A 23,992-nucleotide genomic window follows, 5' to 3' on the forward strand; every position below is an offset into this window, starting at 1 on the left:
TTTATGTTTTAATAATTGGGTTAGTTTGCAAAAATCGTAAGAATTAAATCGTAGATAACAAATTTAATCTTTTTTTTTTACATTTACATTTTATTCAAATATTTGAATTGAATCGTAAGATTTAAATGGATTAAGCTCAAGTTCATTCAATTTTTATTTTTTATTTTTTTTATTATATTATATTTTTTAATAATTTAATTAAATTATTTAATAATAATGAATATGATAATTAATAATCTATTTAACATTATTTATTATAATTATTTTGCACCTTTTGTTTATGTTATATATATTTCTTGTTATAATAATGCTATCAAATGATTATAATAATTGTATAACTAATGTTTTATAAATTATTAATTGTCATGTTGACTGCTATTAATATCAAAAATCCCGACTAATAACAAATGCATATATATTTAATTTTGAAAAATATAAAAAATACGATTTAATATAAAAGAAAGATTGAATATTGTTTTTTTTTTTAAATTTTGAAATTTTGAAAAATTTCTCAATTATTATTTTCACTTATAAATACCCATAATCCAATCTTTACAACTTTCATTTTATTTAGTTTATGTCTCAAGATCTTAATCGTTTCATTTTCTTTCTAAAATTGTTTAACGTTTAAATTCAATTATTTTTTAAAATTTGAATTTAAAATTAATCTCATATTTTTTCAAGTTTCAATATAAGTTTTTTTTGTTTAATAAAAAATATATATATATATATATATATATATATACATATATATTGAAAAACCGGGTGGACCCGAACCCGGCCCGGACCCGGATGGACCCGACCCGCCTACCCACAGGTTGGTTTCGGGTACCCTAAAAGTCGGACCCGAACCCAGTGGGTCCGACCCGGACCAGGACCCGACCCGTCCGTGGCCATGTCTAGTTGGAAGTGTAAACCCATTTCTTGACATACTTCGAAAATCAAACACTTTCAAAATAGCAGCAAAGCACATTTGACTTTTCATGACAAGACTAAGTCAAAGTCTTCACTTCAATAGTAAGTGACAGAGGAGCTGTCATGCTGATGAGGATAATCTAAAACGAAACCCATAAAAAAAAAATTTAAAAACACTAGCCTTCAAGTAGAGCTGTAGAGGCAGTTGAATTCTAAATAATTAATCACACTGCCAAAAAGTCGTTGCACAATTTCCTCTCTTCAAATAACAGAAAAAAAGATTGATTAGATCGATGGCAGCTTATGCAGCTCTAGTTTCTCTTACCAACACAATGGATCAGACCCAGAAGCATCCTCGCCTTTCAATCTCTCTTCACATGAACCAGATCCAATCTCTCGCCATGAAAGTTAGTTTCTTACTAAATTTTATAGAGAGAGATAATTATTCTCATGGAGTTGCAAGCAAACAAGCAGAACTTCTTGAGAGACAAATTGCATCTGCAGCCTACGCGGCCGAAGATGTAATCGAATCTCATATAGTCGACCAAATTCACGGTGGTTCGATTACTTTGCTCGACCTCGATACGGTAATTGAAGACATGGATTACGTCGAGAAAAAAAGTTATGGAGTTCGAGGAGGAAATTACTAGTGGATCCATAGATGATTTGCCGCCAGCATATTCGATGCCGGTTACTACTTCAATAAGAAGTTTTATCGCCGACAAGAATAGTATGGTTGGATTTGATGAAGAGTTGAATGAAATTTTAGACAAGCTCACCGGACATTCGTCTAATCGGCAAATCATTCCGGTCGTTGGCATGGGTGGAATTGGTAAGACTACTCTTGCCAAAAATGCTTATGAACATTCACTTATTTTGTACCATTTTGATATTCGTACTTGGGTCACTATCTCTCAAAACTATAGTGTCAGGGGAATTCTCTTGCAACTTCTTTCTAGGCTAAGTATTGAAATCGATAGCGAAACATACGAGCAATTATTAGGAGAAAAGTTGTACAAAATGCTATGGGGTCGGAGATATTTGATTGTTGTAGATGATATTTGGAGTATTGAAGCTTGGGAGAATGTGAAACGTTTCTTTCCTGACAACAACAATGGAAGTCGAGTTGTTGTAACTACAAGGCTATCAAATGTGGCTATTCACTTTGATGGTTCTTTGTGCCTTGAGTTAACTTTGCTAGACGAGGTTAAAAGTTGGAAACTATTTTGTGAAAACGCATTTGGTCAAGCCGGTTGCCCTCCCGAATTAGAGGATATCGGAATGGGGATTGTTAATAAATGCAAAGGACTTCCTCTTTCGATTATTGTGATTGGCGGGCTTCTTAGAAAGTCCCGCGGGACGCAAGAATATTGGAAAAGTATTGCAAAAGATTTGAGCTCAATTCTAAATTCAGGAGAAGAAGATGACTGCTTGAATATATTATCTTTGAGCTATACCTATTTGCCGGCCTATCTTAAACCATGTTTTCTTTACATGGCAATTTTTCCAGAAGACAGTGCGATACATGTGTCCAAATTGACCAAAATTTGGGTTGCCGAAGGATTTATAAAACCAAGCATAGACCAAAGTTTGGAAGATATTGCACGAGGTTACGTAAATAATCTCATCGACAGAAATCTCATTTTGAAACATGTTTTGGGGTCGAACGGAAAAATTAGGCTTTGCAAGATCCATGATCTTCTTAGAGACTTATGTCTAAAGATAGCTAAGAAAGACAAGTTTATTTGTATGATGGAAGGCACTACACGAGGCATAGATGGGGGACGTCGGATTGTATTAAATGAAGGAATTCCAATAGTGCATCACTCTCAAGTCTATCCTGCTTTGAAATCAACATCACTTACGACTCGTACTTTGTTAATACGTACCGATAGGGGTTGCATGTTGCCGTTTAACAATAGATTATTGAGAGTATGCAACGTATCTTACGAATTTGATGACAAGGAGATCAAGTTGCCCAAAGAAATATTTGATCAAGTTACCTTGCGGTATCTTCGCTATAATACAAAATTAAATCTTTCTGGCAAGCTTCCTCAGTCAATATCCCTACTATGGAATATGCAAACACTAATTATTAAAGGGTCGATTCACGCACCATCTCAAATTTGGGAGATGCGACAACTTAGGCACCTGGTTATCAAATCATTGTACCTTTCCGATCCTCCTCCGAGCTATCAAAACGATGACATTGTTTTGCGAAATCTACACACACTCAAGAGTGTGGTAGACTTCGAGTGGAGTGAGGAGGCTTGTAAGAGGGCCCACAATGTTAAGAAAGTGAACATACGGTTTTCTCGTTTCAAGCAAAGATCGTGCCAGTACGGTCTCCACAATCTTTGCCGTTTACATAAACTTGAATCACTAAAGTGCTCGTCGTATCATCGGGATGATTTTCTGCACAACCTCACTTTCCCGAGTTCGCTCAAGAAGTTGAGCTTGCATGGTTCAAAGGTTTGTTGGGAAGATTTGACAAAAATTGGCTCGTTGCCTCATCTTGAAGTTTTGAAGTTGGATTATATGTGTTCGGCTGATGGAGTACACGAGTGGAATCCTATTGAAGGGGAATTCCTTCGCCTGAAATTCCTCTTGATAGAACATTGTGACTTGGTTAACTGGAATGCAGATTGCTCTCATTATCCTGTCCTAGAGACACTTGTTCTTCGAAGATTACACAAATTGGAAGAGATCCCTTTAGATATTGGAGAAATTTCAACACTTGGAGTTATCGATTTATATTGCTGCAACGAGTCCACAGCCATTTCGGCAATGAAGATAGCGGAGGAACAAGAGAATGCAGGGAATGAGGGACTACAAGTTCTTGTTGTGTTCCATGAGATGGCACAAGTGGAGAGCTTCCAGAAAAAGATAGAACAATCAAAGTCCTCCATAAGCAATAATTTTCATGTCAGTCCATTTATTTTGTAGCAAAATATTTGCAAATTTTTTTATTAGCTTGTTTGAACTTTGAACTACTTATTGATTTGATTCATGTCCTGTTTTTTTACAATGGAATCTGCATTTTTATTAAATCATGTTTTGACTGTATAGACCGGCGATTGATCTTGAAAACACAAACATATCTCGAATCTTGCGACGTTGGATACATAAAAAAAATCAAGCCAGATTTTGCCCAATGAGACACGCAACCGACCCATTTTCTCGAGCACGAGATTCACTGGCCATGCTCTTCCTTGAGGATCCATTTCTCCTTGAGATTATTATACCTCACAAATTATGCTGGGATATTCTAAAATTATACGTATGGTTATTACCATTATTTGTTTCAAACATGTTCCACAGGAAACTTCTTCAACGCAGCGTGATCGAAAATGGAAATGTTGAAGTGAAAATAACCTGTGTGTTCAACCGTACACAACAAAATCTTCGACACCCAAACCATGTTCATGGACAAATTGAGGCCATCCAACTTTGAAACATATTAGCCCTTTGTTGTTTCTGAACACATCATTTCTTCCATTTCCCTCTACGACTTTTCAAAATCGCCCGTTTCGATTTCTCTTCTTTTAGATTCTCACAAAAAGCTGACGACAGGTTCTTTTACTACAAGCAAAAAAACAAAAGAAAAGACAAAATTGAGAAGGAAGTCATATTTGTGATGTGTTTCTTGATGCATTTGCAGTCATCTTCAAGGAATAAAAACAACATTATATGACATATCACATAGAGATATGCATAGTTTACTGTACAAAACCATGTAAAAATCAATTGAAAATTCAATGCAATAGTTAATTTTTTTTCTTCTTTTTTGATAGAATAAATAACATGACAATCTAACTATTATTGGATCATATAAAATTGAAAATTAACTAAAATTAAATTATTGGAAAATAAAAAAATAATAATAAATACTGTAAAATGAAGATATTAAAAAAATTAATGCGCTGAAGTACATTAAAATACTTAAGATTACAACTAATTATGTATTGATTTCTTAAAATTTATTATAAATATAATAGACATTCTATGAAACTAATGGTGCAGAAATTAAATAATAATTAGTTATTGGAATTTATTGATTATTTAACATGTCTTCTTACTCGTAATTATTCAATAAATGTATATAAGTAAATGTATTGTTCATTGATTTATTAGTCTTTTTGTTCAATAGCTTAATTCTTAGTTATGTTCAAATTTTATTTCAAATATTGTTAAATATTGTTGCATTTTTTCAAATAAATATTTTTAATAGTATAATTTAACTGTTGTTTTCACTATTCCATCCAATAGAAGAGAAAATCGGAGCATGTAGTTAGAATCAACAGCATTTTGTTTATGAATGAATGACAAAAAATAATTGAAAATAAAAATAAAATAAAATTAGGGTGCCCCAAATCAGTAACCGCGACACGTGCGAGAGTCGAGGAGACATCACTTGGACTATATATTTAATGGAGGTAATTTCTAATAGGAAAGCCGATGTGGGATGGAGATATTTCCAAGTGAAAAGCCACGTGGATTTTATGAAAAGCTGAAAGGGCAGATATGTAAAATGGCAAAAACATATGATGGAGAAGAATCTACACTCTCAAGACCTCCTTCTAAACCCAACTCCCTTGACCGCCGCAAAACCCATCAAACACCGTTTTTTCGCCGGAGAAGATGAATTCGACGAACGAAAAAGATAAATATTAAGAGAGAGAGAGTTTGGAAGAGAGTATAAAGTATTCTTTATTGATATTCAATCGTGTCTTTCGATCGGACTTATTACAAGACTTTATATAGGAATATATCTCTAATCGCTTCCTAGTTTAATTCGTCTTAATTAGGTCGAGATTTACATTGATTGCTCCATTACTAATAATAGTTTATATACTTTTCTTATCTTTAGGAAAAATATCTGAGTTTTCTGCTTCTAATGTCTCTCGTTCAGCTCACCACCTATCCCATTGATTTGTCTATGACATGGTCGGATGGGTTGACGAGCTCCTTAACCGCGAGCTTCTATCTTTGACGTGTATTGGGTCGATGGGCCCAATAAATCTCTTTCAACCCGTACATTTTATCCTTATACTATTTAATAAGCCCAATATAGGAAGTTTGACCCAAGCTTGCCAAACTGATCTCATCAATAGAGTACTCCTATTATCTATCAAGTCAAGTGTCCCAAATAGAAAACAGATAATAAATCCCCAGAAAACTAGCGCATGAAAAGACAAATCAAGAATCTCCAATGCTCTACAAAGGGGAATCGATTATACACACACACACACAAAATTACTTCAAGAACGAGCTGATTGAGTTCTCAAACACGAGCTCGAGAAATCTGCACATCCATTACAGCATTTTTGGTTTGTCGCGAACCGTGATTGAGCTCAAAACGACAAATATCTCCGTCCTTGAGTTGGTTCGATACATAAAAATCGTGCCAACCTCTGCACATGAGAACACGGGACCGACCGTTTGTTTCAAGCACGAGTTTCACCGGCCATGCTCTTTTGTGAGGATCTCGTAGAGTTGCACTTGATTTATCACCGAGACTGCTTGACCTCGCAAACACTATTGGGATATTATGAAAACATTGTTACAAGACAAATCGTTATGCAACCATATATATTCTCGCTTCAAAACGTCCCGTATATAGCGAAAAGGTCGTATTTGTTAAAATCTTGAAAACGACGGTGAATTTAGTTTACTCACCACTCTTGGTTGTCTACGAGCAAAAGACGGTTTCATTGTCAAGACAAAGTGTGTGGTTTGACTATTGTGGTCTAATTCTCCTACATCATAGAAAATTTAGCTCATTTTCCTGCATGCAAAATACTCACATGATAATATGACATGTGTGCGCGCATACCCTTGTTGTTTTCTCGGCGCTCTTTCTTCAACTCAATAGATAACTCCTTTTCGCACGCAGTGTGATCAAAGACGGAAACGTTGAAGTTAAAGTCACCAGTGTGTTCAAATACTACAAAGTCTCCGATACTCAAACAATGGTCATTGACAAATTGAGGCCATCCATTTTCGAAACACATTAGCCCTTCGTTGTTTCTGCACACATTGATCTTCCATTTCCCTATACGAGTTTTCAATATCGCCCGTTTCGAGTTCTCTTCTTTTAGCTTATTGCAAAAGGCTGATGGCAGATTCTTTTATTACATACAAAGCAATAAATAAACAAATGATGAGTCATAATTAATTAGAGATGTGTTTATCTTAGAATAATATAATGAGCATGACTCAAACCTTTGATTCATACTACATCAGAATCTACTGTCTTTCAAAAATAATTAACCACTATGAATAACTAAATTTATTGATTGCTTGATTTAATCATACAAACAATCCAGAATTTGTCTTAGAAGAAGCCATATTTACTCATAAAACATAAAATAAAATAAAAATAAGAGAGAGAGAGAGAGAGAGAGAGAGAGAGAGGATGCTCACTAAATGAGTATGGAAACCAGGCACCATGACGTTGAAAAAATGCGTTGATATTATTTCTCCTTCCATTTTAACACACCAGAAACCAAATCCGTAGAGAGAGAAGTGTTGCTGTAATTGATAATATTGTTCTTGATGTATTATTATGTATTGGCCTTTGTGAATAGCAAAAAGTAGAGACGCCAAAGAAGTAAAAACTGATGATCTTCTCGATAAAGTTACTTCTCCTATCTATTCCCTATACATGTATATTCTCTAGATTTATGTCAGGTCTATACTCTTTTACCATTTTACACCTAGAATATTTTTTTAGACTCATCATTGCACAACAACGAATCCATCTATCCCCTTTTTTTCTTTTTTTCTAGGGCAAATTACGACCACCATCAGGTATTACCAAATTACGACTCACCCCTCTTTTTAAATATTTTTATGATTCAATTATTTACCGAACTAAATCAGATATTCAGTTCGGTAAACGGTATGAAATGTTGGCTTATCGAAATTTCGGTTCGATTTATCGAATTAACATCCCTAAATTTACCCCTAGAATGGTCTTTTCGTAAGATAATACATAGTTGAGGGGTGGCTGCAATTACCCAAATAGGAGGGGTTTTCGTAATTTGACCCTAACTTGGTGGCCGTAATTTGGCCTTTTTTTAATTTCTAATTTTATTTTAAGTTCGAAATTAAACCCTAATTTATGTAGCTTTCGTTTCCAATTCGACTAATGTATACTATGTAGGGGTGGAAATCATAATGGAATATTTGAATTCCACCAATTCCGATTAAAAAATGTCCGAATTTGGAAATGTATTTTTCATTCCGATTTCTGATTCTTTCGAGTTTATTTGGAACGAAATTGGAATGGTATATAAAATTACTGGAAATTCTGATTTCCGGTCCAATTTTAGTTCTTTCTATATCACTTCATGTGGACAGTGAAATAGCCGCACAAGCCAAAAGGAGCAAACATTCTCTGAACTTGACAACTGAGTGGACGTGCATTAAATGCTGTCACATGTTCCCGGAGTTTGAGTGCCTCGCTTATTTATAGTCGACCGTGCTCTTGTTACAGAGGTTATCTACTGTTTGCTTTACCCGCCAGAGTTACTCGAGGGAGTCTCATTATGTCGAATTCCGCAAACGACCACTTTATGTAGGCCTTACTTCTCTTATGGGCGTTCTTTGGATTGGACTTGCTCAATGGGCCGAAATGACTGGAATTGATCCGGATCAACTAGTCCTCTACTCGAAATCATATACAAGTAGGCAGAGTGAAAATATGCGAGTCTGATTATGTCCGGGCGAGGAATTCGATTTCCCTATCATTATGTTTTTGAATTTTGCGCATTGATTGGACCGTTGCTTTTTGGTCGCCCAATTCTGAAGAGAAGCGTGCTAAGAATACATTTTAATTTTAATACACCTCCTTGTCATTCGGTCTGTTCATCAACATTAATCGAGATGTGCCGATTGAGGGGCGTCTCTTTGAGTTACTCTCATGGCAATCTAGCCCCCTACTCGCATTTTTTTTTGAAAGGACGAGTAAGACTTCAGTAAGTGTAGTAATTTTTAGGCGGGAACTTTTGAAATAATTCGAGTTTTGACCATCATTATTTTTTGGGATTAGCATTTTGTTGCTTGACAACTTCTTTCTCGCATGTCACGGAGGGAAGCGTGTTTGATACATTTATTTTCTTTGAAAGCTGAAACGTCGCTTGTCACAACGATAAATGTGATTTTGGGCGTGTGTCTCTTCGAGTCCCTCACGTGTGTTGGCTATAAAAGCCGATCCTCAAGGCCTTTTGCTTCACTTTCTTCTCCAACCACCATTTTTTTCCAGATTTCGTATTATGCTCAAGGATTCCTCCGGCGAAACTTCCAGTTTTCTTTCCTTTCCTTCTAGATACTTTCTTTCCAACCTTGCTTCTATTCCTTTTATTCTTTCTTCTCCTTAAGAGGGATGTCTTCCGATTTGTCTTTCTCTGCATTTGAGAAATCCTCCCGGGCCCCTCTCCGCCTTGTGCCGGCTCTGTCGCGCAGCCGTGCTTCTCCTGTTACGACGACGAAGAACTCAAAAGGAAAAATGTGAGGGTAAAGTCCTCGATTCCCTCTCTCCCAAGAAAAAGGAAAAAATAAGGGAGCAAAAAGCAGGGCCGGTCCTAGGCCTTTGGAGGCCCGAGGCGAAAATAAAAACCAAGGCCCCTTTAAGTACCAACGTCCTCATAATGACTTATCAACTCATTCCTCAACTACAATTCCACAAATTCATCTTCTAGTGTCGAGGGATATCAAACCTATGAAATTACAAAGTACACAATATAATACAAAAGAGTCAAATAATTAAATTCAAAATATAAACACAATTAAGAAAAAGACAACATGGGATTAAAAAAATAAAGAATATAGATAATGAGAGACATAATTAATTCTCGATATTTATTGACAATCATAGAAATAGTTAAAAAATATGAAACCCCGAAGAAAAAAGACATAAAAAAACCCAATAAAATGCAAAGAAAGTCTGAAAAATCAATTTTGTCCACCTAGAGGTCAAACTCATGATCTGCTACACTTGTGGGTATTCTTTACCATCTTAGCTAAATGCAGTTTTAGAAAATATTTTACATGTGTGCGTGTATATAGATTTAGTAAAATCGGCGGCCCTTAAAATTGCAATTTTTCGGAGGCCCAAGGAGACGGCCTTGCTCGCCTTGGGCTTGGGCCGGCTCCGACAAAAAGTGAGGGAGCCGGCAATCAACATGTTTAGGATAATAGATTAATTAGAAGTTAATCAAGTTTTAATAAAATTTATTTATTTTAGTCATTTGTCAGAACCAATGCATGAATGTTTTAAGTATTTTTAATTATGTATTGATTAATAGTCAATCAATTAATTGTACAATGTGTATTATTCTAATAGTACTGCAAATGGTGTATTACGCAAAAAAAATATCATTTTGAAAGTTCGTTTAGAATATAAAGATTAATGTTCACAGTTTACATGAAATTGGACTAACCATTGGTAAAATATTGTAGCACAATATTTAAGTGATTGGTCTTGATCACGGTAAACAGAGAATAACTTTTGTAGTTATTGTTTTGATTTATTGTACTAGCACACCCGACGTGTGTTAAATCGGACAAAATGAAATAATTGTTTAATTACTGTTTAAATATGAAACTACATTGTTTCTAGTTTACAAAAAAATAGTTAACCTCTTAATCCCTAGATAACTAACGTGCACATTTAATTGATGATCTCTACTTTGATTCACATTTAATTCATGATCTCTATATTGAGTCAAATAAACCCCAGTGCGTTGGTTAGAGACGCTAAGAACTAAGAGATGGAAATTAATTATAAAAAGGAATTCGCATCTCTGAAATACAAATTGGTTAATAACCCTTGGAATCTAATTAGACTCAAAGTTTTCTTCTACGCAGAAAGAATATTGATTCTTTGGGAGAGAAGCTTAAAAAATTTCAGAAGGAGGTTGATCCGCTGACTAAGGTATTCGGCGTTGTAAAGAGGTATTCGGCGTTGTAAAGAGGTACTGCAAATTTAAAATCACAATTTCGAGTAAAGAGGGAAGGCAACCTTTAGTTTTTAATAAGTCCAGTTATTGTACTTGTAAAACTGAAATTAATATTTTATTTGTTTGCAGGTTGCCGTGGATTAGGATACGTTTGTATCTGAACCACGTGGAAATTTTGCCTTTCGTTTAATTTTGTTTTACAAACAGTTACAGCACATAATAGTAACAAAAACCGAATCTAACACAAATAATTATAGCTGCACGAAAATAAAAGTAACACAATAAAAATTTGAGAAACAAAAAAGTTGTTCTTATATTACAGTCTTCTTCTCAACTTAAAGCAAAACCACCTTGCAAGTTGCAAATTAAGGAGAAGCAGTCATGATCATAACGAGATTCTCAAATTCATCGAATATTAAAGTTGAAACCTTGTTCAAAATTCGAACATCTCATTCTAAACAACTAAGGCAATTTGTGGGAAGCATGTAATAAGCAACATGCATCAGATATAACTTAGACTAGGCTAAAGTCATCGATCAAATATATACTATTCATCATAAGTCTCCGTCAAATACCTCTTTCCTGTAATTTATTTTTTGTTGTTTTTAATGTTAGGAGAACATGTCTTACTCCATCTTAGCATATTCGTTGTATAAACAACACTTCTATAATTCCTCATACATATTTTGGCAGTTCAAAGAGTATTAAATAGACGACATAGTATTTAATTTACTAAATTATTTAAAAAAAAAAAAGGTATCAAGTTGAGGCAACGTCGCTAAATATTTCGTCGTTCCATTCATTGCTAACTATTTATTTTAGAAACAAAATTATTATACGTCGCCAACCGACGTTACTAAATATATATTGTTGAAACGGATTTTTTGGGCGTCGCTATATACATGGGCGGAACTTAGCGGGCGGTGGGCGGTGTGTATATATATATGAGTAAACTGCAAAACGTACCCCTGTGTAATCCCTAAATACCGAAAACCCCCCCTATGATAAGCAAAAAAAAACCCTGTGAAATTATTTAAATAGCACACTCGGCCCATTTCTCATTTGAGTGTTGACTTCATATAAAAAGACACAAATACCCCCGGGATTTTGCAATTAATAAATTATTATATTTTTAAAATATTTTAATTATTTTATTTTTGTTATATCTTAATTATAAAGGTAAAATAGGGTCTTTAATTTATTCTATTTTTATTATCACATAATTTTTGTATATATATATTTTAAATTATCTGTACATCAAAAGAAAACTTAAATTCCATTATTATGTATTTAAAAAAATCTATACTTAATTTGATTAACAATTTTTTAATAATTTTTGAATTTAAATATTTACTATTTTTTTAACAATATTTTAATTTTTAAACAATCAAATTAAAAGGAAAATATATATACATATAATATATATACATATAAATACATTTTTAGGGTCGATTTCGTCATTTCACGTCCAAAAACCAACTACCAGTCGCGCAACCCGCGAGTGAGCCACACGTAAGTCAACCGGGGGTTTTTGCCTTTGACTAAATTTCACAGGGGGATTTTTGCTAATTGAAGATTACATAGGGATACTTTTTGCAGTTTACTCATATATATATATATATATATATATATATATATATATATATATATATATATATATATATATATATATATATATATATATATATATATATATATATATATATATATATATATTATTTAATATAAAAAAATATGATAAAACTATAATATATATATATATATATATATATATATATATATACATATATATATATATATATATATATATATATATATATATATATATATATATATATATGCTATTTTAATTAAAAAGTATCAATATGAACTTATTTTTGCAATGTCTTGTGAACCTAAATTTTTTTTTTCAGGCTGCTGCCCCGAACCCCGAAATTTTAGTTGGTCCCCCTATATTTTGATCCTCGTTTCGCCCCTTGCTAAATGTTTGATTTGGAATTGGTATCGGACGCTAACTTCGGTCTCTATAATTTAAGTTCGATGAGCAAAAGGACGATTTTGTATTACGTCACTCATATACATCTTAGCAACAGATCTATCGTTCGTGGCTAATTTCTGTCACTAAACAACAATTTTGTAGTGGATTAGCAATACAGGATGTAATATTATTTATGGTAATTGTTTGTGGGAAGCATGTAGGAGAAAAAAATTAATATACTTCATCATAATTCATAAGCCTTAGCCGAAGTCTTCTTAGCATCTAACCACCGGTATAAATACTTATGCAATTCATCACATTCTCCATTGCAACAAAAGAAACTTGTTCACTCCCTCATATAATTTTCCATAGTTGAAAAGAAGATAAGAGGATTAGATATGGCAGCTTATGCCGCTCTAGTTTCTCTTTTGAATACTATCGATCACATCGAAAATCATCCTCGCTTTTCAATATCTCTTGACAAAAAACAGTCTGAATCTCTTGGCGAAGCGATTGATTTCTTGATCGAATTCATTGAAGCCGGCTATTCTCGTGGAGTTACATGCAAGGAAGCACAAGTTCTTGAGAGCCAAATTGCATCAGCAGCCTATGCGGCTGAAGATGTAATTGAATCTCATATAGTCGACCAAATTCATGCGGGAACGATTTCTCTGCTCGATCTCCAGACGGTTATAGAAGGCATGGATTCGATCAAGAAAGAGGTTATGCAGTTCAAAGAGGAATGCGGATCCAAAGAGTTGATGCCTACTACTACTTCAACGAGACCTCGTAATTATCGGCGACAAGAATACAATACTTTGGTCGGTTTTGACGAAGAGTTTACTCAACTCATGGAGAGTCTAGTTGGAGAGACATTCGGTCGGAAAATCATCTCTGTCGTTGGCATCGGCGGTATTGGTAAGACTACACTTACCAAACGTGTTTATGAACAATCATTTACTGCGCAATATTTTGAAATTCGTGCTTGGGTTCTTGTCTCTGAAAATTATAATCTCACCGACATTCTTTTACAACTTCTTTCTATGCGACGTAGTCAACTCGATAGTGAAACTGATGAGGAATTAGGAGAACTATTATACGTAAGGCTAATGGATTGTAGGTATTTGATTGTATTGGATGACATTTGTTGTGTCGAAGCATGGGATAAGTTAAAAAGGTTTTTACCGAATAACAAAAAAGGAAGTAGGATTATCGTAACAACAAGGATACGAAATGTGTCTATTCATCTTGGCTTTCCATGCATTGAGTTGAATTTTCTAGATGAGGATAAAAGTTGGGAACTATTTTGTGAAAAGGCATTTAGTCAAGCCGATTGCCCTCTTGAACTCGAGAATATCGGAAGGGAAATTTGTAGAAAATGCAAAGGACTTCCTCTTTCGATTGTTGTGGTTGGTGGTCTTCTTCGAAGGTCATACAATACGCAAGAATACACGAAAAGTATTGCAATAGATTTACTCTCGACTTTGAATTCTGCATTAGACGAGGATTGCTTGAATATATTATATTTGAGTTATACTTATATGCCTGTCCATCTTAAACCATGTTTTCTTTACATGGGAGTTTTTCCAGAGGAACGTGTGATTCATGTCTCTAGACATATCAAATTCTGGGTTGCTGAGGGTTTTATAAGACCTAATAAAACCCAAAGCTTAGAAGAGATTGCAAAAGATTACTTAAGTGATCTAATTGACATGAATCTCATTGTCAAGCATAAATCGGGGTTGAATGGAGAAATTAGGTATTGTATAATGCATGATCTATTGAGAGACTTGTGTCTAAAAATAGCCCATGAGGAAAAGTTTATATGTACCATTGAATCCATTCCACGAGGTGTGGATAGGGAACGCCGCATTGTAATGAATGAAATACTTCCAGAAGAGGAGTTCCAATCTCGAGTCTTTCCCGCTTTGCAATCATCATCACTCACAACCCGCACTTTAGGAATGCGGATCGACAGGTGTCCATTGCCACTCAACAATAGATTGTTGAGAGTGTTCAAAGTGGATGACCAATCTGTAGGTAATGAAATCGATTTACATGAAGATATTTTTGATCAAGTTAACTTGCGGTGTTTTGTTTATGAAGCATATAATTTGGGAACCTTTATGTATGGCGAGCTTCCTGCTTCAGTATCCCTACTTTGGAATATGCAGACGATAATTATCGGAGGGTCAGTCGTAGCTCAATCTCAATTTTGGGAGATGCGACAACTTAGGCATGTATACATCAATTCTCTATGGATTTTCGACCCTCCTCCGATTGACCAAGATGATGATGACTTTGTTCTGCGGAACCTACAGACGCTTCGGAGGGTAGTAAACCTCACGTGGAGTGGGGATGTTTGTAAGAGAGTCCCCAATGTCAAGAAACTGGAAATAATCATTAATTCTGATGTGGGGAGCACAGATGAGTATTGTCTCTCCAATCTTGACCGCTTGAGTAAACTTGAATCGTTTATTTGCTCATATAACCAGCCGGATGGTTGTCCAGGTATTGATCTACTGCAGAACCTCACTTTCTCAAGTTCAATAAGAAAGTTGACTTTAAGTGGTTGTGCGATGTTTCCGGAGAATTTGACAGTGATTGGTTCATTGCCCCATCTTGAAGTTCTCAAATTGATAACTATTACGTTTGTGCAAGTTGATTGGGTTCCTGTCGAGGGGGAATTCCTTCGCCTGAAATACCTGTTAATATGGTCGTGTAGTGATTTGTTTTCTTGGAGTGCAAAGCGGTCCCATTTTCTGGTCCTAGAGAAACTTGTGTTCAAACGAATGCATGAATTAGATGAGATACCATTAGATATTGGAGAAATACCGACACTTGGAGTTATTCATTTGGAATGTTGCAGCGAGTCTTTGGCAATTTCGGCAATCAAGATAGCCCGTGAACAAAAGAGACTCGGGAATGAGAGACTTCAAGTTCGAGTTGAGTTCGAGAATGAGTTACAAGTTGAAAACTTTTGGGATAATAATGTGGATCCATCGGAGAGATTCGCAGACAACAATTTTCAAATCAATGTGAATTTTTCTTAGGATAAATTATTACTCTATTTTTTCTTTTGGGGTTTTTTGTTTGTGTCACTTTTCCAAAATGATTTTTTCATGGGTTTTTATTTTAGTTTATATTGCATAACGTGGTTTGATAATTCATAATTCTTTTTCTTTTCTCTCTCTCTCTTTTTTTTTTTTTTTTTTTTCATATGAAGGTAACAAATTGTGTGTGTGTGTATAAGAATGTATTTGAAAATTCATAAACTCAACTGATTTCCATTTTATTTATTCCAATATATAACTAAACATTTTAAAAGTCTCGATAATCAGCTTTGGCTATCAAGAACTCATTATTTTAAGGGCAATTTGCATTCACCTTCCCCAACTATGTTTATTTAGAAATCACACCCCCAAAATAAAAAATAAAAAAAAAATGGCATCCACCTCCCTTAGACTATAATCATTTGGCAACTGCGCCACAAATATTTAAAATTTTGGTATTCTTTGTAGAGTAAAAAGCAGTGTGGCCCCTTAACTAAGACCCATTTTGCGCTTTGTCCCTCAAACAAATTTTTTTTTTCTTGTTTCTACCTAAACTCGGGTTTTTGTTGCACGGTGCCCAAAAAGTGGTATATTCCGGCAAAATTCATTGGATGTGTGTGCACGCGCACCACAAGTGAAATTGATAGGGGTATAATTGTCTATACTCACATCTTGACTAAGTTTTAATTTTTCCTTACTTTAATGAAATGCTATTTACGCTCACCAAATTGCTATTTGCGGTTTATAAAAAAAACCCCCAAAACTTTCCAAAAAAATCAAAAAACTCCCAAAACTGCAAATAGCAAAAAAAAAAATCGAAAATTCGAAATAACACTTGAAGAAGGGTTGGGCTTCGATTTTTTGATGTAATTTCGACTATTTTATGTGTAATATGCATTGGGTAGATCGATTATGGAACCAATTTCATGTTAAAAAGCCCTACAAATCGATTTGTAGGGCTTTTTTTTCGCAAAAAAATATTGGAACGCCCATCTTAGGCGTTCAATTAAAAGAAAATAAAAATAAAAAATTGCACAGGACGCCCAACTCGGGTGCCCAAATGCAGTTTGCACGCCCAACTTGGGCGTGCACTGCATGAATGAGCGCCTAAGTTGGGTTTTTACACGTTTTGGGGGGTTTTTGGATTTTTTTTTGGAAGTTTTTGAGTTGTAGAGAAATAAAGTGTTTTTGGTTATAAACCGCAAATAGCAATTCCCTTACTTTATCATTTTTCTTTTTTTGTTATCTGCCAAATCTCTTTCCGTCTCTCTAATTGTCAATCACAGAGAATCAAGTTTTGCATTTCCCCTGATTTTTCTTTTTCTTGTTTCTGATCCTTGCTTAGCCCAAATTGTTAGAGAATATTATATTATAGAACTCTTGTAATATTAGGATTCTATTATGATTCGTTTACCTAGATTAGTTATGATTTAGTTACCTAGTCAAACTCTATTACCTTGCAATATTTCTCTATATATATTCCATGTAATCAACCCATAATAAAATGGGAGTTTCTATTCTATTACGTATTATTATTTCTCTCTTTCTTCTATTATATTCTTTCTATACGGTATCAGAGCACCAGGTTTAGGTATTTTAACCTAGCCGCCTTTCTTCTCCATGGCGGTGAAAACCTAGCCGTCTTTCTTCTCCATGGCGGTGACCACCCAATTTTCTCCCTCCCCGGTGGTGGTACTCTAATATTTTTTTCTTTTTTCTATCTTTTCCATGCACATCACCCGAATTTTCTCCCTCCCCCGGTGGTGCATCTTCTTTATCTTTTCTTCTTCTTCCTCTTCTCCATGTCTTAAAACATAGCCGCCGCCGCCTCTCTTCTTCTCGATGGCCGGCGACCACCAAACCAATTATCTCCCTCCCGGTGGTGGTACTCTTATCTTTTTCTATCTTTTCCATGAACACCACCCAATTTTCTCCCTCCCCGGTGGTTCATCTTCTATCTTCTTCTTCTTTTTTTTCTTCTCCTTGGTCTAAGACCTAGACGCCGCTTCTCTTCTTCTCCATGGCCGGCGAACACCACCCAATCTTCTTCCCCCCTCTCTCATCTCTTCTATCTATCTCGATAAAAAAAAAAGTTACTTATTTTTCTCTCACCCGTTATTATTAATTTTTTTTTTTATCAATTGGACAAATATTTCCACAGAGAAATTCTCTAGCAAGTGATTGTCCAGTCTTCACTTTTGAAGTTTATTCGTTCCGACTGCGGGAGCGTGTTAGCAAGTGATTGTCCAGTCTTCACGTTCGTCACGTTTCGACTGCGGGGGCGTGTTTGAGAATATTATATTATAGAACTCTTGTAATATTAGGATTCTATTATGATTCGTTTACCTAGATTAGTTATGATTTAGTTACCTAGTCAAACTCTATTACCTTGCAATATTTCTCTATATATATTTCATGTAATCAACCCATAATAAAATGGGAGTTTCTATTCTATTACGTATTATTATTTCTCTCTTTCTTCTATTATATTCTTTCTATACAAATTACTCCTCTGCGCCACTTACAATTCCCACTCCTTCCGCCGTCGGAATTCCCCTAAGCAATTCAACCCAGGACCCAACTCCGACAACGAAACCCATCGCCCAAACCCCAACCCACAACCTCCCACCATCCCGTCGCGAACCGACTCTATTGATGAAGCCTTTATAGCGAGATTTCGTAGAGGGCAGTGATCGAAATTTCTTTATTTTCATTTAATAATTTTCTTCTGGGTAAGAATTTGAGAAAGAGAGCACGTGGATTGAACGGAGGTGGGTTCTGACGAGAGAATTCGAGGGATAGAGGAAAAGAAGACAGGTGGACGCCACGTGTTTTATTGCCAATGAAAAGACAAATTCACCCCTGCCAAACTCACGTGAATAGCGAATGCTTAACATTCCGATGCTTTTTGCCGCAAAATGCCACTTTATAGACGATGCATTCTTCGAAATTGTCAAAAATCTGGTTGAAATTGTAGACGAATTCGGGAATTTTGACATATGTTCAACTTATAGTCGACTACACATTACTACATGTTACTATAGTTATGTAAAGTAACCTATTGTAACATATGTACGTGTTTGTATTTTTCGATCTACATTTATTGGTTACGAGTTGATTTATCATATAAATTTTAAATTGTGAATATTGTTGTTGATGTTGGTGATTATTTTTTTTTGTATAAATAAGCAGTGATATTCGTGTGCATACATAATTGGTCGACCATAATTTTGGGGCAAAACGAAGGTGCATAACTACAAACAACTATAGTTATTTGTAATCGCTTTCGGTAAAGTAAATATATCGGGAAAAAAAAAAAAACACCGCAAAAATGCTAAATATTAGACCAGAAATGCTAAAAATGTAGATGGCAAAAATTGCATGTAAAGGCATTATAGTATTTTTGTTTTTCCTAGGTATTTCAAATAATTATTTTAGCTTGGGTTTTTCACTAGTTTAGTAACTCCCCAGGGTCATCTCAAATGAGTTTTTTTTTTTTTTTCTTCAATTCCAATGAGAACCCCTTTGGCGAATTATCATAAAAATTTGATACAAAATAGGCTGACTGTGACATCTCGTCTTTCTTTGTTATTTAAAGTGATTAATTCTCACGATTCTTTATTTTTACAAAAATCTTATTAAATGTATTAAACTAAAAATATTACTTTAAAACACCCCAAGTACTGATACAACTGTTTTTGGACATGAGAAATTTATATGAAATATAAATCGTTACACTGTTGAGAGATAATAAAATATGCCTAAACCCCTCATTCCAATTTTATTTAATATTATTATTTTAAAATTTTCTAAAATAACAAATTAGATGAAAAGTCAACTTTTGTAAAGAAAGAAATTGAAAGTTACTTCCCGTGAATTGCATCTGCGGCTGAAGATGCAACTGAATCACATATAGTCAACCAAATTCATTTTGGTTCAACTAAAGTTCATCACCAAGGGATTAATTCTATCAAGGAAAATGATTCACTTGCATAAAGTATTAATAATGAAATAAATCAAAAGAAGGTTATATTGAAGCCCATGAATTCACATTGAATCTTGTGGCTATTGAATCTAATTTGCTGCATCAAATTCACATTGACTCAATTTCGTTGCTCGTACTCGGATCACAGTGCACCAAAAGTATAGCAATAGAGAAATTCTCGTACAAATTCTCTATAGGCAAAGTAGTGAAACCGATAGTGATTTCACCGCTGAACAGTTTGGTAGCAGAAATTAAATATGCAATATAGACCACATAAAAACAGCCTAAGTAACCTTGCAATATATTGTGAGAGATGAGAACTGTAAAGTGACGACGTTAATTAACTACTGAAAATAAATCATAATCCAATAAAGTAAACACAAAACCGAGTTATACGATATCCGAGATTTCAACAAACATAAATCTAAAACAGCAAGAACATTTCCATAGTTCAACAAAAAGATGCAAAAAGCCAATAGTTCCAATTTCCGAACAGATGCACTTAAAACAGCGAAGTTCCCTTTCCTTTCTTGTCACCACCGATCTCGAAATGCTTGCACCTCTGCAAATACAAACAATACGACAATAAAACAGTTGTGAGTGAAATGCACATGTAATATAAAATTATTCAGAACACAAAATCTTCTGCAAAAATTGAAAAACACGAACCTTGATCGCGTGCTGGGACATATGCTTGCAGCTCTGGCACTGCAGCCTCAACACAATCTTCTTAGTTGTCTTAGCCTGTTCAAGAAAGATAACAAAACACCAATTAATATCTTATTGCAATATATTTAAGGTTAATTCAATTTGATTACAATAAATAGTATTTAAACAGATAATTAACCTTCTTGTGGAAAACGGGCTTGGTCTGACCACCATAACCAGACTGCTTGCGGTCGTAACGCCTCTTTCCCTGAGCGGCTAAGCTGTCTTTACCCTTCTTGTACTGGGTAACCTTGTGCAGGGTGTGCTTTTTGCACTCCTTCGACTTGCAGAAAGTCTTCTTTGTCTTTGGTACGTTCACCTGTACAATACGTACACATCACGAAAACATGTCATAACAAGGAAATCAAGAAAAAACATTGTCACTCGCAAATCACAAACTCTTTTTCAAATTAATTTCAAAATCTAGGATGTATATTACATGTATATTACAAAACATAAAGATGAATACAAATCTAGGACGAAATATTTTCTTCCAACTCTTTTTCAAATTAATTAAATATTGATGGAATCCAAAATTTTAATATTCAAAGGCTGGCAAATGGGATTATTTACCACACATTCACATGTCGAATATAACTAAATTGCTTGTAAAATCGACAACATATTTGAAGTGAAGGTGTATTCAGCTCAAACAACAATCAGTATCATATTGAACATAATTCTTCCAGAAATAATTCTTTCAGAAATAAAAATAAAATGAAAATTGAACATGGCCACAATAAATTACAAAAAAGAAACACAATAATTCCCAACAGTCATTTCTTTAACTAATTAACCCATGTCGCAAAAGAAACATCAGAATATATATATATATTTAAACATATCGAACCTAGACAAATAAATTCACACATAATACTCAGAAAAAGAAGATCAAATCCAGAATACGCAAACGCAAAAACAGAAACAGATTGTAAAAGCACTAATTCCACGAATTTACTTCAGCGATATAGGCTAAATCGAAACAGAAATTTAACGAAAAGGTTTGATTTTTTAGAAGACAAGATCTACAGGAAAGAAAGAAGCAGGGAGGATGAAGTTACCATGGCTGCGGCTCAGAAAACGTTTGCTGCACAATGAACTGTGAAACCCTAATGAACGGCTGATATTTGTAACAAAATTAGGGTTTCGGGTTCTTTTAAGATGCCAATTGTGATGGGCCGACCCAGTTATACGTAGTGGGCCTGATATTTGTAATAAAATTAGGGTTTTAGGTTCTTTTAAGATGCCAATTGTGATGGGCCGACCCAGTTATACGTAGTTGGGCCCTTTTAACGATTCAAAATGTATCATGATTATTTCAAATTACATTTTCGGGTTTCTACACAATTTAAAAGTTACAATAATAATTTAAAATAAATAATTTGCCTTATTCATAATTTAATTTTATATTTACATTTTATTCAAATATTTGAATCGTGGATTGATCTCAAGTCCTGTCAATTTAATTTTTACTTTATTTTATTTTTGTATTATATTACATTTGTCAATAATTTAATTACCATTATTTAATAATAATGAATATAATAATTAATAATATATTTAACATTATTTATTATATCATTTTACACTTTTAGTTTATGTTATACATAGTTATTGTTAGTTACTTTTCAAAGATCTCAGTAGTTAATAAAGTGATGCATTTTTTAGCAATCTGAGTTCGACCATCAACCAAAGCATTTTTTGGTCAAATAAATGTAACTAAAATCTCGGTATCTGGATTAAAAATCCGGTTCTTCCCTGGACTCGACCCTGACTAGACCATTTTAATTTGATCAATCTTCGTGCTATTTGCTTACTTGTTTCTGCTTGTTTTTTAATTTAATTTTTATAATTTAGTTTGATGTAGCTTAATTAATCTCATCAATCTCAGAGTCGACTGTGTACGTTGCGCTTGAACATAGTTGCGATAATCTAGCGCTTTTATGATGAGATGGTTAAATATTTCTCGTGTGATCGATACTTGGACTTTTAGTCCATTATATTACTTTTACGATACGTGCCTTGCGTGTAGGTATATTCACCAACAAGTTTTTAGCGTTGTTTTCGGGAAATATAATAAACAGTCAATTTATTGTGACTCTAGATTTGAGCAGTTTTCTCGATTCACCCAAATCAAAAGGTTTATTTTCAAACCAAAAGGCTTCGAGATTAACTTTTTCACCCTCATTAACATGATCTTTATAGATACACTAAATTATAATGAAACTCATAAAATCACAAGACAATGAGGATTCCCTAATGTAAAGGGCTGCCCATTATGCCTGGTACCAAGGGGTTACAGTCGACCCGTCAAGCGAACCCAATACGAAGGGAGCCCAATTAATCCCAAGAGTAGATGATTCTAGAAAGTCTTCTAAAATCCTCCCATTAATGTATAGATCCTTAGAGGATCTTCCTTTGTATATATATTTGATAGGAGATCGTAGGACTTAATCGTAGCATTTCGATCAAGATGATCACCACCATCCATTGAGGAGGTGGAGTTGTATAACTAGGGTTAGGCTCATTCATTTGTAATCATCCAACAATTTATTAATCAAAGAGTCTAAAGCTTGAGACCATTTCTAAGCATTCCCCAACACTTGTTATTTCATAAACACTTGCATACACTTTTGTGTACTTTCGAGTGATGCCGACTTAGCTTATTTGTAAGGGGCGAAGATCGAATTAGCGTACAGGGCGCTAATTCATGGCTAAATGGTGTACGATAGATCGAGGTTCAAGTCCGTGACAGTACTAGACTCTAAAATACCCGAGGTGGGTATATTCACTAATTTTACATTGCCGTTAAAATCACGAAAGCTATCATAGACATTAATGACCCCAATGACGGGACTTCGAGTCAATATTCTCACCGAATTTTCAAATACATTGCCGTTAAAATGCCGTTAAAATGCACTGTGAAACCCTAATGAACGCTGAGTTGCTGATATTTGTAACAAAATTAGGGTTTCGGGTTTCTTTTAAGATGCCGCTTATGATGGCCCCACCCAGTTATTCGTAGTTCGACCCTTTTCACGATTCAAAATCTATCATGATTATTTCAAATTACATTTTCGGGTTTCTACGCTATTTAAAAGTTACAATAACTAATTTAAAATAAATAATTTGCCTTATTCATAATTTAAATTTACAAAATAATATTTTATTTTTTTGGAAATTGCATAATGTTTGTTTTAAAATTTACAGATTATGCAAAGAAAGAAAGCATATTTTGTCTAGGGACGGAAATCGGAATGAAATTTTTGAAGTGCGAAATTCAATCCGAAAGTATCCGAATTTGGAACCGTATTTTTTATTCCGATTTTCGAACTGCTAATTTTCAATTTTTCTAAACTTATTTAGAACGGAACCGGAATGGTATATA

The 23,992-nt window shown here is 34.4% G+C and overlaps 3 protein-coding genes across 3 annotated transcripts; 2 read left to right on the forward strand and 1 right to left on the reverse strand.

The window, feature by feature from the left end:
- Positions 1-1,143: 1,143 nt before the first annotated feature.
- On the forward strand, positions 1,144-3,965 carry LOC105973333 (putative late blight resistance protein homolog R1B-16). The gene is given in 2 exon segments (XM_012998354.2): positions 1,144-1,526; positions 1,528-3,965. Coding segments are annotated over 2 exon segments (2,652 nt in total). The 5' UTR covers positions 1,144-1,208; the 3' UTR covers positions 3,862-3,965.
- Positions 3,966-13,066: 9,101 nt separating this feature from the next.
- LOC105973281 (putative late blight resistance protein homolog R1A-3) lies at positions 13,067-16,053 on the forward strand. Its single transcript, XM_012998301.2, has one exon. It carries the CDS (start codon positions 13,257-13,259, stop codon positions 15,909-15,911), a length of 2,655 nt encoding a protein of 884 aa, XP_012853755.2. The 5' UTR covers positions 13,067-13,256; the 3' UTR covers positions 15,912-16,053.
- A 4,183-nt stretch (positions 16,054-20,236) lies between these two features.
- LOC105973497 (large ribosomal subunit protein eL42) lies at positions 20,237-21,802 on the reverse strand. The gene is made up of 4 exons (XM_012998525.2): positions 21,666-21,802; positions 20,744-20,923; positions 20,566-20,640; positions 20,237-20,458 (listed from the first exon to the last, which is right to left on the reverse strand). Exons 1-4 carry the CDS (start codon positions 21,666-21,668, stop codon positions 20,399-20,401), a joined length of 318 nt encoding a protein of 105 aa, XP_012853979.1. The 5' UTR covers positions 21,669-21,802; the 3' UTR covers positions 20,237-20,398.
- Between the last annotated feature and the right edge of the window lie 2,190 nt (positions 21,803-23,992).

Source organism: Erythranthe guttata, chromosome 4 (genome assembly GCF_056151865.1).
Source record: "Erythranthe guttata isolate IM_541 chromosome 4, IM_541, whole genome shotgun sequence".
Classification (NCBI taxonomy): Eukaryota; Viridiplantae; Streptophyta; class Magnoliopsida; order Lamiales; family Phrymaceae; genus Erythranthe; species Erythranthe guttata.

Excerpts from the sequence above, each read along its gene's own strand:
- LOC105973281 (XM_012998301.2), top strand. The coding sequence starts at position 13,257 with ATGGCAGCTTATGCCGCTCTAGTTTCTCTTTTGAATACTATCGATCAC.
- LOC105973497 (XM_012998525.2), bottom strand. Across the intron at positions 20,641-20,743 it reads AGCCCGTTTTCCACAAGAAG|GCTAAGACAACTAAGAAGAT; the intron begins GTTAATTATCTG and ends TTTCTTGAACAG. Across the intron at positions 20,459-20,565 it reads TGTCCCAGCACGCGATCAAG|AGGTGCAAGCATTTCGAGAT; the intron begins GTTCGTGTTTTT and ends TTGTATTTGCAG.